Below are 13,885 nucleotides of genomic sequence, written 5' to 3'. Positions count from 1 at the left end.
TTTCGCCTACGGGCCTCGTCACGCCTCTCAGCTTGGCTGGCCCGGGGCCCTACTCCAGCCTCGGCCCTCGCGCACTGCCCCCAGCCGGGCCTCCGGGCCGCCCACTTCCGGCGCGGAAGTTCAGCGCCACGGCGAGGCGCGCTTCGGTGGCGTCAGCGTGGCGTCTTGCCGGGCGGGAAAGTCGAAAACGAGGGGCGGCGACGGCTTCTCGGCGGGTGAGTGGAGCAGCGGTCGTCGTCTCTCGAGGCCCCGCGCCACTGTGGCCTGGTCGCTGGGCCCCGGCCGAGCTCGGCCTTTCCCTCGGGCTCCGCGCCCCGAACCGCGGCCTCCTCATCTGTCCTGTCGTGGGATAATCCCCCCAGGTACCTCCCTGCGTCGTTAAAATGACAAAATGAGAAGGGCTTTTACCCCCAACTCCTTTCCGAACGACCTGGGCCAGACAGTCGGCCCAACCCACCAGTCTTTCAGGCTTCTTTGGAAAGGAGCCTTGTTATGGGCTTGTGTCCTGAAGTCAGACGACCTTAATTTAATTTTTGTCTGTATAATAGCTGATAATGGTTATAAGTATTTAACCAGGCAGTGGATTAAAAAAAAACAAAAAACCTTGGCATTGTGCGTGGTACATAGTAAATGTTAACTATTGTTGGAAGCTTTCATTATAAGCAAGAATAAGTATAGTTGGTAGGTAGTGCAGATTCTGGAGTCAGACTGCCTGACTTAGAAACTCAACTCCGCCACTGAATGGGAATAATAAGGGTACCTACTTTAAAAAGGCTTGTGAGAAATGAAGTGTTAATTATAAAGCACTTAAAATCGTTCTGGTTTTTAGTTATTTACCTGCCTGCCAACCTTTCTCATTTAGGGAATATACTCAGAAATTTTATGCCAGGTACTGTGCTGGGCTCTAGGGATCCTGAGATAAGTGAGACTGGGTTCCTGTTCTCAAGGAGCCCCACAGTCTAGTGTGATGTGGTAGGGGATCCTAGGATCCTAGATACACTCTATGGAACAGGGAGGCTGGAGTAGCAAGCTCCTTTGGGGATAGGAGGAACATTTTTCAAGGAAGATGAAATTTGACTGTGTCTTTAAGGATGAATAGTAGTTTCCAGGCAGATTAGAGCATTTCAGGTGAAAACACCTTATGCAAAAGCACTGAGACCAGGAATGTTTCGGTTTACAAGATACACTAGGAGGCCCTTAGTATGGTTCAGGCCATTCCCTACCTGTACAGTTTCATTTCTAACTCTACAGTCTCCTTACTGGTTCAGTGTTTAGTTTTTCTCTGCCCAGACTACTCTTCTCATACATCTCCTGTGGGCTAACTCCAGTTTGAGCCTTCGGGTCCCTGCTTTAAAATCATTTTCTCACAGAGATTATCCCCGAGAAATTGTCCCTGCTTTTCTTCATCTCCCCTACCCCCAACTAGACTAAATTTCCTTGTAAGCCCTCATAGCACCCTGTGATTCTCTCTTATAGCACTTACATAACTGTAGTTAAGTAACTACCTCAAGACTACTCATTACTGTACTGTAAACTCCCTGAGGGCAGTGAGAATGTCTGGTTCATAGTTGTAACCCCAGCACCTAGTGCAGTCTCTAACATACAATATTGGATTAATGAGTTAAAGGAGCGGTAGGTTGGGGCTAGATGATGAAGGATCTGGAATGTTCGAGAACTGGATTTCATCCTTCAGCAAGAGGAAAGTGGTCTGGCTAAAGAGGCAACTAGGTAAACAAGATCAGAAAGGAAGGGAGTATTGATCAGATATAGGAGTTGAAATTCTTTCAGTGCCTGGAGTTAGATAACATTAGTGTAAAAAGTAGAACCACTTTGGTTTTGGATAGGGTAGTTTTCTTTGAGCTATAGCTTTAACTTCTCAAAATTTATCTGGCTTCTAGAGAGTAACTTCTATTCTCTGATTTTGCTCTAGAAAGTAATTTAATTGCAGAAGACTTCCAGTCAAAATGGTTTCCAAGAGAAGGCTGTCAAAATCAGAGGATAAAGAGAGCCTGATAGAAGATGCCTCTAGTAAGTATCTAGTCATTTGTTGTTTTATTTCCGGTAGCAAATATGTGAGGCACTTAAAGAGAGATAAAGTTCCTCCTTTCAAGTCCTGGGAGTCATCAGGGCTTAATGGTTAGAGCACAGAATCTAGTATCAGGAGGTTTGGGATTGAGTTTCCGTTTCTAATTCCATGTATGACTTTGGGCATGCCCACAGTCTTAAAGCCTCAGTCTCCACATCCGTAAGAGGAATCAGTATTATAGAGCTTATCCACGTACATCATCTAGGTGCTGAGACAGAAGGTACAACATAGTGTCTATCCTTTTAAAAAGACTTACAGTCCTCTTTCCTCTCTTAAAAAGAATTATAGTATGGGGGCACCTGGCTGGCTCAGGCACCGGAGCTTGTGACTCTTGATTTCAGGGTTGTGAGTTTGAGCCCCACGTTGTGTGTAGAGGTTGCTTAAAAATAAAAATCTTTAAAAAATTATAGTACAGATAAAACTATGATAGTGATGTATAAAGGAAAGGCATTATATCAAAGCAAGCACGCCAAGGACGAAGAAACAGTGTAGACTGTCCGTGTGAGAATGTGGTTGACAGAGGCCCTTACTTAGTTCTGATGAAAAGAGGTTGATAGTTTTTTTCCATTTATTATACTCATCTACTCTGTTAAGGGAGTTCTAACTTGTTACATCATTAAGGGAGAAGAGGAAATAATCCTACTTAATTTCAAGTACCTGTTTGTTTTTGTTTATGTTTTTTTACTTCTCTTGCGTTGAAAGCCTTGGGATAAAACCAATCTAGGCTTTGTACTTAAAGGCTTGATGTAAGAGAACCTGCCTGATTCTTTTTACCCCTGCATCAAGATCATTGGTTCTCACATTTTGGTGTGCATCAAGATTATTACCTGGAAAATTTTTTAAAAATTCAGATTCCCAGACCCAATCCCCAAGATTTTAATTGAGTAACTATGGGATATGATTTAAGGATGTGCTTTTATTTAATTTTTTAAAAAGATTTTATTTATTTGAGAGAGAGAGAGAAAGAACACAAGAGGGGGGTGGGGAGGAGCAGAGAGAAAGAAGCAGACTCCCCACAGAGCAGGGAGCCAGAGGGAGAAGCAGGCTCCGTGCTGAGCAAGGACCCTGATGTGGGGTTTGATTCTAGGACCCTGAGATCATGACCTGAGCCAAAGACTGATGCTTAACTGACTGAACCACTCAGGCGCCCCTAAGAATGTGCTTTTAATAAGCTTCTCAGTGATTCGAGTGCCTTGGTTTGCTTGAGGAACCCTGACTCATTTAGAATTTTGGGTGGAAAACATTTCCATGGTTATTTTTGTTAGAAGTGGCACGTTTTGAATTCTTCAAATGAAAATGAAATAGGCCAAAATAATTCTATTTGTTGATTTGTTTGTAAGCCACTATTGCTGACTGTTGTTAGAGATAAAATTTTACTACAACGTCAATTCCAGTACAATTCTTCAAGAACCCATCAATTGTCCTCTTAAGGTTATTCTAGGGTTCACATTTTTAATCTTTACTATTTGTCACATTTTTGAAAATTTTGTCTGTTTTCAGAAGCCAGGAAGCAACCACTTTCCAAGAAGACAAAGAAATCTCATGTTCACAATGAAGTGGAAGAAAACGACAGTGTTTTTGTAAAGCTTCTTAAAACATCAGGAGTTATTCTTAAAACAGGAGAGAGTCAGAATCAACTAAGTAATATTTTAATTTAAATCTTTTCTCTGGGTTCAGTACGGGGCTCAGAACTGAATCATGGATTCCAAAATAGAGAGGCAGTGAAGATTAAAAATGGGAGCACCAGCCATCTTGAGACAAGGATGACAATGATATTGCTTTTTAGAGAAAATTTTGTAGTCTTTGGTTCTGGTTAATTCATGTTAAGTAAAGTAATTCTAATTTTTAATTATTTATTTATTTTTTAAAGTAATTCTATATATATATATATATATTTTTTAAAGAAAAAAATGTCTTATACCAGTAGTAATTTGTGTTTTCTTGTGGAAAAATAATACTCAAGAGAATAATTGGATCTGTGTCAGAGTAATTTCAGAAGAAAATTTATAAAGCCATTTAAAGTCCTACTTTTAGGGCATAGATTACTCCATTCCATATCTTTTTTAGAATACTTAGTAGCTATCCTCTGTCAAAGCTAAATCTGTTTTACCATGGGTTTAGAAAATTTGGCTCTGAAATTAGGTTAAAAATATCCTTATTGGTTTCATAAGACAGGAAACTTCTTTAGGAAAGTAAAACTATGGTGGGAGATATTAAAGACTCTGGTGACCAACTATTTTTTCTTCTTAGCTGTGGATCAAGTTGTTTTCCAAAAGAAGCTCTTTCAGACTCTGAGGAAACATCCTTCTTATCCCAATGTATGTGTTTCCTTCTGGTACTTTTGCTTTTGCCAGCCCTACTCTGGAATTGGGAATATTAAGACGCTGGCATAAAGTTGAATGGACTAGAATGATTTTTAGCTGACCTATAGCAAATGTTAAACTGAAAATCTTACTCTTTGTTTTTTCAATATCATTAAGATAATAGAAGAATTCGTTAGTGGCCTGGAGTCTTACATTGAGGACCAAGACAGTTTCAGGAACTGCCTTTTGTCATGTGAACGTCTACAGGATGAGGAAGCCAGGTGTGGAGTGGAGGCTTGGAGTCTTGCTGACATTTAATCTGTTATACTAACTGGAATGGGGGGTGGGGATGGGGGGGAGAAAGGAATTTTTTTGAATTTCACTTTTTATTCATATCTGTTTTTTCCTCAGTTTTAACCTAACCTTTAAGTTATTAATTTATGTTTACGATACTAAGAACCAGAATATTTTCTAGAGTGTGTCGTATCTGTGTTGATAGAATTTTAACTCTCTACTTCTCCCTGTTTAAGAATCATCTTCTCGGGGCACCTGGATGACTCAGTCGGTTGAGCGTCCGACTCCTGTTTTTGGCTCAGGCCGTGATCTCAGAGTTGTGAGATTGAGCCCTATGTCAGGTTCTGTGCTCAGCTCAGGGTCTGCTTCAGATTCTCTCTCCCTCCCCCTCTGCTTCTTCCCCTGCTTGTGCTCGCTCTTTCTGTCGCCCCCCCGAAATAAATCAATAAATCAGTAAATAAAATCTAAAGAGCCGGGAGTGCCTGAGTGGCTCAGTCAGTTAAGTGTCTGACTTCAGCTCAGGTCATGATCCCAGGGTTCTGGGATTGAGCCCTGCATTAGGCTCCCTGCTCAGTGGGGAGCCTGCTTCTCCCTCTTCTGCTCCCACTCCCCCTGTTTGTGTACACCCTCTCTCTCTCCCTCTCTCTCTCCATCAAATAAATAAATAAATAAATAAAATCTTTTAAAAAAGAGCCATCTTCTCATATTCTGTGTTTCTGATATAACAGGATAGTTTCTCTTTAAATATTGTATATTTGGGGCACCTGGGTGGCTCAGTAGATTAAGCGTCTACCTTCAACTCAGGTCGTGTTCCTGGGGTCCTGGGATCAAGTCCTGCATCAGGCTCCTTGCTCAGCGCAGAGCCTGCTTCTCCCTCTGTCTGCCGCTCCCTCTGCTTGTGGACTCGCACGCTCACTCTCTCTCTCTCTGACAAATAAATAAAAAGTTTTAAAAATCTTTAAAAAAATTAAAAAATTGTATATTTAACCGATTTTATGAAGAAAAGATGATAAAAACATTAAAACAAGGAAAACAAAATAGAAAACAAATCTTTTTCTTTCTTTCTTTTTTACAGCATTGGCACATCTTATTCTAAGAGCCTCATTAAATTGCTTCTGGGAATTGACATATTACAGGTGAGACTGTGCCACTTTTTCTGCGAACATTTGATGGACATGATTTGTGGTGTATGCCCAAGTATAAATGCCTGGAGCACAGGGTCAAGTAGAGTTAACAGGGAGTTTGGATTTGCAATAGTCTACCATAGCCCCATTGCTGACAAACATCTGGTAGGGCAATATCTGCGGCTTTGGACTGAGCTAATTAGCCCAGTACATTTCTTTGTCTCATTTGTTCCCTCAGCCTGATACCTGATTTGTAAAGCTAACTCTCTTGTGCTCTGAATACCTTATATATCTCTGTTTATTCACATCTGTGTCATCTCCCATTTTAAATTTTTACTTGCTGATTAACTTGATTTTGCCCTTTTCCTCCTCCTCTTCTCTTTTAATATATTGAATAGACAATGCTTTGACATGTTTTAAATGTTTCAAATTATAAAAACATACAATGGAAAGTCTTGTCTTACCTTGTCCTCCATTTTTTCTCTTTTCTTCTCTCCCACTGTTAATCTTCCCATACTCCTATCCCTTCCTTTTCTTTGGAAATCTTCAATATAATTTAGTTAGCTTACATTTAAGAGCCCTCTTCATCCTTTGGAGAGAAATCTTCTCTTCTTGTAAACTAGTTGATAATCTTAAGTCTGCATTTCATGTTTTAACAGTTGTCATACTTAATAGTATTTTTGATGATCTGATTATTTTAATGATGCCCTCATAATCATTTTGTAATTTTTTAGAAGACGCATCATTGACAAGTCTGTGTTCCAACAGCTTATGTTCAAAATATAGGCAGCATTCAAGCGGCCATTCTTAAAATAAGAGGATTTCAATTATAGCAGGGTTTTCCTCCAAGAGCTTTTGTTGGAGCAAATTGTGGTTAATTATATATTTCTGTTATGTATTTAAGGACCATCTCCTAACTCCTTATGTCTTCTTTTTTAGCCTGCCATTATCAAAACCTTATTTGAAAAGTTACCAGAATTTCTTTTTGAAAAGTAAGTGGAATTATTCTGGAATGCTTAAATTACCTTTGTGTACTCAAGTTTCTCTCTGAAAAGATTACTCTGAAACATCATTGGTTTCTCAGAAAGTCATATTGATCATGACACCAGATTCTTAAAAATTTTGCTGGGGTCTTTTTTTTTTTAATTTCATCTATTCATATAACTGCATGTTCCTAGGATATACAATAAACTGGCAATAGTGGTTGTCTCCAACGAGGGTAGCCAATTGCCTGGAATCAGATGTTCTATGAATACTGTTCTTTACCTTTTCAATTTTATAGTGTATGTGTATTAAATTTTGTTTAATTTGCTTTAAAAAATAAGTCAGAAAAAAGTGAACAACAGTAGGAAAGTAGAAAAAGGTCATGAATAGACAGTTCACAAAGAAATACAGGAGCATCAAACATTTTTTTCTAATTGCTCAGTTTCATTATCATTCATCAGATTTAAAATAATACATACATTTTTTCCACTTTCAAAGGATTTCCCTTATTGAGTGTAATGAACAGGCATGCTTATACATTGCTGATAAATATAATCAATTGATTCAAGTCATTCTGAAGGGCAGTAGGTTGTGTATGTATGTGTCATGTATAAAAACCTTTGATTTTGTATACTCTTTAATGATCAACCACATCTTCTAATTTATCTTAAGGTCATAACCAAATGAAAACAGTAATGAATAAGATTACTGTTTAACAAAAAATTGTAAACAACTGAGATGTTCAGCTCTAGGGGATTGGTTAAGTAAATGAGGTACATCCCTGTAATAGAATATTATGTGGACATTAAAAATTATACAGAAGACTATTTAATGCCTTGCATTAACTGGGAAAAAAAGGTCAGGTTACAAATCAGTATTTACAGTTTAGCTCAGTATTTTATTTAAAAAAAAATGCAGGGTTCCTTGGGTGGCTCAGTCAGTTAAGCATCGGACTCTTTTTTTTTTTTTTTTAAGGTTTTATTTATTTATTCAACAGAGATAGAGGCAGCCAGCGAGAGAGGGAACACAAGCAGGGGGAGTGGGAGAGGAAGCAGGCTTATAGCGGAGGAGCCTGATGTGGGGCTCGATCCCATAACGCCGGGATCACGCCCTGAGCTGAAGGCAGACGCTTAACCGCTGTGCCACCCAGGCGCCCCAAGCATCGGACTCTTGGTTTCAACTTGGGCCATGATCTCAGGGTCATGAGTTTGAGCCCTGCATCGGGCTCCATGCTTAGCTTGGAGTCTGCTTGGGATTTTCTCTCTCCTTCTTCCTTTGGTCCTCCCTCCCATTCCCCCTTCCCCCTGCGCATGCATTCTCTCTCTGTCTCTTTCTTTCTCTCTAAAATAAAATCTTTTAAAAAAATAGATACACCATACTATAGATACAAATACATATGCATACTAGTAATAGACATCTCTGGATGACAGGATTATAAATCATTTTTACTTTCTCTTTTTTAATATGTGTTTTTTCTAAGTTTTGTGTATAGTAATAATACACTTAAAGGTAGAACTTTAAAAATTTGTCCTTTGCCTGAATGGCTCACATAGATGCTTTATGTCTTTTTCGGTAGTTAAATTTGACTGTGCCAAACAAAGACTGAGAATGCTGTCAAGAAAAAAACTGGAGGTAGTCCAAAACTTCAGACATAGGAGGTTGGGAGGAAGGCAGATGCTGTCATTTTGGGGAAATAATAACAACTAAGCCAGCAATTCTTTTTTTTTTTTTTTAAGATTTATTTATTTATTAGAGCACACGAGTGTCACATGTGAGCACGCACATGAGTGGGGGGAGGGGCAGAGGAAGAGAGAATCTTCAAGCCTACTCCTCACTGAGCATGGAGCCCCTTGTGGGGCTTGATCTCACAACCCATGAGATCATGACAGGAGCTGAAACCAAGAGTCGAATGCTCAAATGACTGAGCCACCCAGGTGCCCCCAGCATCTCTTTATCTGTAAATGGTTTTCAGTACTTTCACAAACATAGTCTAATTTGCCCTTCTGTGTTTCCAAAGTAGTATATCTTGCTTTTTTCAATAGTTATCACTTTTCTACCTTTTAAAATTTTTCTTGTTCAGTTTGTTCATTTATTGCCTTTATTTTTCTGTTTACATTGTTATTAAGAAATACTGTCCAGACCTTCCTTAACCTTTCTAAACCCTCCCCAGATGCAGCCACTGTTAACAGCTTAATGTGTGTTCTTCCATCTTAACATACAGGTGTCATACTTTTCTCGTATCATCTGTGTGTCTAACACAGCTTGCAATATGTAAACGTTCAGTAAGTGTTAATTGAATGTCTGAAATGATTTGTGCAGTATTAATGCTTGCTGTTGTGTAAATCAGTAAGGCTAAGTTTCTGTCTTCTTATCCTAACATTTCAGTGTGAACAGTGATGGACTTAACATGCCTAGACTCATCATCAGTCAGCTGAAATGGCTTGACAGAATTGTGGATGGCAAGGTAGGCTTTGGGACTTGTTCTGTCTCTTGGTTTAGAGAGTCTGTTTTCCACACTTAACCAAACTTTTGGAATTTGCAGGGTTTTTTTTCCTTTTCTTTTCTAAACTGAAAATTTATGTTTTTCTATCTGTTAGCTTTTTTCATCTTTCATAATTTGAGAATCATGGGTATTTCACCCTTTAAATTTCTCCAAAAAAAGTTTTTCTAATTATGATGACTACATATCTAGTAAATAAATATTTGGAAAGAAGTAGCTTTCAAAGTGCACAGATGACTACGTTTTATTTCTCAGAAGCAGTGAGATCCCAGACCAACCTACCATGCTGCAAATGTTTAATTTGATTACATACGAGGAAAGTTTTAGGAAGTTTTTACAGTTATGTGATTTGTTATTAAGCACCTTGATAAAATTGAGTCTGTTTTGAGCCTAGTGTGTAAGGGCTCTTTCTTTTCAGAGTTCTTTAAATCATTCTATAAATTTATGTCAGGTATTTCAAGGCTAAATCTTTATTTGAAAGAACATGAGTTTTGGAATCTCATGTGGACTGGAATTTTGTATTATTGTGTATTTATTGTATTGTATTCTACTTATTGTATATCTTTGGGCAATATATATCCTCACATTTTAAAAATGGAAATTGTCAGGGCACCTAGCTGACTCAATCGGCGGAGCATGCAACTCTTGATCTCTGGGTTGAGTTTAAGCCCCATGTTGGCTGTGGAGTCTACTTAAAGAAAAAAAAAAAGGAATTGTCACACAGACTCCATAGAGTTGTGAAGATAAAATGAAATAAAGTAGGGGCCCCTGGGTGGCTTGGTCAGTTAAGCAGCTGCCTTCTGCTCAGGTCATGATCCCAGCGTCTTGGGATACAGCCCCATGTCAGGCTCCCTGTTCAGCGGGGAGTCTGCTTTTCTGTCCACCTGCTCACGTGCTCTTTCTCTCCCTTACCTCCCTCTCAAATAAATAAAATCTTAAATGCAGTAAAGTATATAACAGACCCACTAGCATACCATCCACCGTACTTGTTTTCTGTGTACCATCCCATGTGTGAAAATTTCTGGGTCATTTACCTCGGAATTCAGGCTTTGAGTTTGAATGTATATATAGGTGCCATATTGTACATAAAGTAATTCCAACTCTGCATTTCATGTGGAGGAAGTCTTTCTCTGTTCTGGGTCACATGCAACAATTCTAACAGTCTCCTCCACCGCAGGATCTCACCACCAAGCTCATGCAGCTGATCAGTATTGCTCCACTGTACCTGCAGCATGACTTCGTCACCAGCCTGCCTGAGATCCTAGGGGATTCTCAGCATGCTGATGTGGGGAAAGAACTCAGGTGGGTAAGCTCCCACTGTGGGAGCCTTAACACTGCAGAATGAAAACAGTAATAGGTCTACGGCCATACCACCCTGAAATGTACTTGATCTCATCTGAAAACGGGTGCCTGGGTGGCGCAGTCGTTGGACATCTGCCTTCGGCTCAGGGCGTGATCCTGGCGTTCTGGGATCAAGCCCCACATCAGGCTCCTCTGCTGGGAACCTGCTTCTTCCTCTCCCACTCCCCCTGCTTGTGTTCCCTCTCTCGCTGGCTGTCTCTCTCTGTCAAATAAATAAAATCTTTAAAAAAAAAAATGAAAACAGTAGTAGTAGCATATTCCTATTTATGTAAAAGAGGATGGTATCTACCTTCCATGAGTAGGTGTGGGATTTGACTTGTTTTTGTAATAATGAGTATGTATTTGGATAGACCCATCCAATTTTTTATAAACAATATAGTGGTTGTGAATATGAAGTCTGGGTTAGGATTAGGCATACAAATTTGGTCTGTGGAGACCTCAACATGATCCATCTGTTTCATTAGCATTTCTTCCACCCAGGGAGTCCTCAGTTGTGACTGCAAATCCAAATCATTTGTGGAGCTTATCAAACATCTGCATTCTTTGGTCTCTAAATGATTCATTATGATGTACATCACATCAGATCCATTGCTAAGAGCATTGCTTACTATTGTTTACATGAAAAATAGCAATTGGTAGGGCAGTAATTAAAAAAGGGAGAACAATATCCCTGCATAGTAGGATTTCTGTTTTAATGCAATTTCCTACTTATCCTCAAAATAGTTTTTAAAAATTCAGTTTGTAATACTTCCTTTTCTTTAGTTGTTTGCAAAGCTACCTCCAAAAATGTCCAATGATTTCTTGCCTTTGTGCTTTTGGGTAGGATGCTCCCTCTGGAGCACTGTACCATCTACTTTGCCTGCTTAATTCCAGCTTGTTCTTTTGCATAGCCTTTTCTTAGAATCCATCACTGTTCTCTATTCTGTGTTCCTATAATGCCCTGCATGTACATCTGTCATACGTCTCATACTTCACTGTAATTGTTGTAGGTTTTCTTTTTCCTTTTCTCATAAAGGATATGTGCCCAAATCAGTAGTGGTTACCTCTGGGTAATGGAGATCGTGAGGAAAGGGCTTCTCGTTTCTACTCTGTTTGTTGTTTTTCTATAATGAACTTTTTTTTTTTTTTTAAGATTTTATTTATTTGAGAGAGAGCAAGCACAAGTGGAGGGAGGGGGAGAGGGAGAGGGAGAAGCAGACTCCTTGCTGAGCAGGGAGCCTGATGCAGGACTTGATCCCAGGACCCTGAGATCATGACCTGAGCCAAAGTCAGACGCTTAACCAACTGAGCCACCCAGGCACCCCAAGCATGTATTTTTAAAAATCAAAACAATTTTTAGGGGCATCTGGGTGGCTCAGTCCGTTGAGTGTCTTACCTTCAGCTCAAGTCATGATCCCAGAGTCCTGGGATTGAGCCGCATGTTGGCTCCCTGCTCAGCGGGGATTCTGCTTCTCCCTCTCCCTCTCCCTTCACCCCTCCCCCCTCTTGTGCTCTTTCTCTCTCACTCTATTTCTCTCAAGTAAATAGATAAAATCTTTAAAAAAAATTTTTTTTAATGAAATATACTATTAAGTTCAGTGGGAACTGAGATGTCTTCTCTTCCCATATTCTGAGTGATTTTTCCGAGTAATTATCTGCCCAACCCTGTTAAAAGTTACACAGCTTTTCTCTTTTTCCACCATTCGCAGTGATCTTTTAACGGAGAATACTCCACTCACTGTCCCTATCCTGGATGTCCTTTCCAGCCTCCGACTTGACCCGAAGTTCCTGTCTCAGGTAGGAAGGACTCTGCTCTTCAGAAGCAGAGCCAGCTTTCTTACCTCCCAGAACCAATGTCAGTCAGTCATTGCTTTGTAGCAGCTACATAAGAAAGTTTAATTTTGAGACGATACAGGGGTGCCTGGGTGGCTCAGTTGGTTAAGTGTCTGCCTTTGGCTCAGGTCATGATCCCAAAGTCCCGGGATCAAGCTGCACATTGGACTCCCTGATGAGCAGGGAGTCTGCTTCTCCCTCTCCCTCTGCCGCTCCCCTCCACTCTTGTTCTCTCTCTCTCTCTCAAATAAATAAATAGAATCTTTTTTAAAATTTTTTGAAATGATATTGAATAACATTTCATCTCTTTTTCTCTTTGATGAACTTCATATGCCCTAGTACGATGGATTTGCTGCTCTGTTTCAAAGCAGTAAGTTTTAGTGGAAATCTCTATCTTGCATAATATTTACACACTGCTCCTCATAGGAATTACAATTTTGTATGTCTTCATCCAGTGGAAAATTCAGGCTCCAAACTGTAAGATAATAACACTTTTACATTTATCATCTATCTGTTTTTGAAGAAACTGTGGCATTAACAATTGAAAGCTTGTAATTTGGAATAAAATTGAAAATAAAAGGAGGTGTTTTTCTTTCTAAATTACAAGTGAGAAAACTGAGTGAGAGAAGTAGGTTTTCTGTTTTACCTAACAGGTCAGTACTAGATTGAGGTATTAACATAAAAATATTTAAGATTTTCCTTCTTTTTATGTTTAGGTCCGCCAGCTGGTGATGGGTAAGCTGTTATCTGTCAAACTGGACGATTTACCTGTGATAATCAAGTTCATTCTTCATTCCGTAACAGCTGCAGATGCACTTGAGGTACCCTATTATTTCCCAACAAACACCAATCACGTGCTAGATCCTTGGGAGTAGAGAGTAGTAGAGAGTATAGCAGTGGTGCCCTTGTGAAAGTCAGTAATGGAAAAGAAACATACGTAGAGGAAGATACATCAAGATACATTATTTAAGCTAATAACTTCTAATTGCTCTTCTCTATTCCCAAACCATTTGATAATGCTGATTAACCCAGATAGTATTCAGGGGATAGAATGGAATTAACCAGATTTATTGTTGCATATAAGCCACTACACAGTTACATTTGCTGTTTCAGTGTAATACTTCAAGGAATTCTGGGATTTTGAAGGGCATGACATACTATCCTTGCATTAATTATTTTCATCTACTCACCTTTTCAGAATGCCTTGCTTAGGGGCACCCTGTAGCTCAGTCAGTAGAGCATGCGACTCTTGATCTTGGAGTTGTGAATTTGAGCCCCATGAAGGGTATAGAGATTACTTAAAAATAAAATCTTAAGGAAAAAAAAAGCCTTGTCTGACATTTAGTGATTCTTCTTATTCAGTCTTTCAGGGGATTGTTACGGTTCTGTTGAAAGAACGAACTGTGCCTATCCATTATGA

General features: G+C 39.5%; 1 protein-coding gene across 3 annotated transcripts in view; it reads left to right on the top strand.

Annotated features, from left to right (window-relative positions):
• Window positions 1-77: 77 nt before the first annotated feature.
• The window catches only part of FANCD2 (FA complementation group D2), a 57,852-nt gene continuing 44,044 nt past the window's right edge, over window positions 78-13,885 (top strand). For 2 of the 3 annotated variants that reach the window (XM_045808228.2, XM_045808226.2), the window contains exons 1-11: window positions 186-362; window positions 1,931-2,028; window positions 3,587-3,727; window positions 4,337-4,404; window positions 4,567-4,670; window positions 5,759-5,819; window positions 6,747-6,799; window positions 9,177-9,255; window positions 10,469-10,593; window positions 12,342-12,429; window positions 13,182-13,286. In XM_045808228.2, coding sequence (XP_045664184.2) covers window positions 1,965-2,028; window positions 3,587-3,727; window positions 4,337-4,404; window positions 4,567-4,670; window positions 5,759-5,819; window positions 6,747-6,799; window positions 9,177-9,255; window positions 10,469-10,593; window positions 12,342-12,429; window positions 13,182-13,286 — 888 coding nt within the window. In that variant the 5' untranslated portion in view covers window positions 186-362; window positions 1,931-1,964. Of the gene's footprint in view, window positions 363-1,930; window positions 2,029-3,586; window positions 3,728-4,336; window positions 4,405-4,566; window positions 4,671-5,758; window positions 5,820-6,746; window positions 6,800-9,176; window positions 9,256-10,468; window positions 10,594-12,341; window positions 12,430-13,181; window positions 13,287-13,885 lie in introns of all 3 variants that reach the window. The other variant, XM_045808227.2, reaches the window with a different exon arrangement.

The sequence above is a fragment of the Ursus americanus genome, chromosome 14, assembly GCF_024610735.1.
Source record: "Ursus americanus isolate L20-20 chromosome 14, mUrsAme1.1.p, whole genome shotgun sequence".
Taxonomy (NCBI): Eukaryota; Metazoa; Chordata; class Mammalia; order Carnivora; family Ursidae; genus Ursus; species Ursus americanus.
This window is presented reverse-complemented; position numbering and strand designations above follow the sequence as displayed.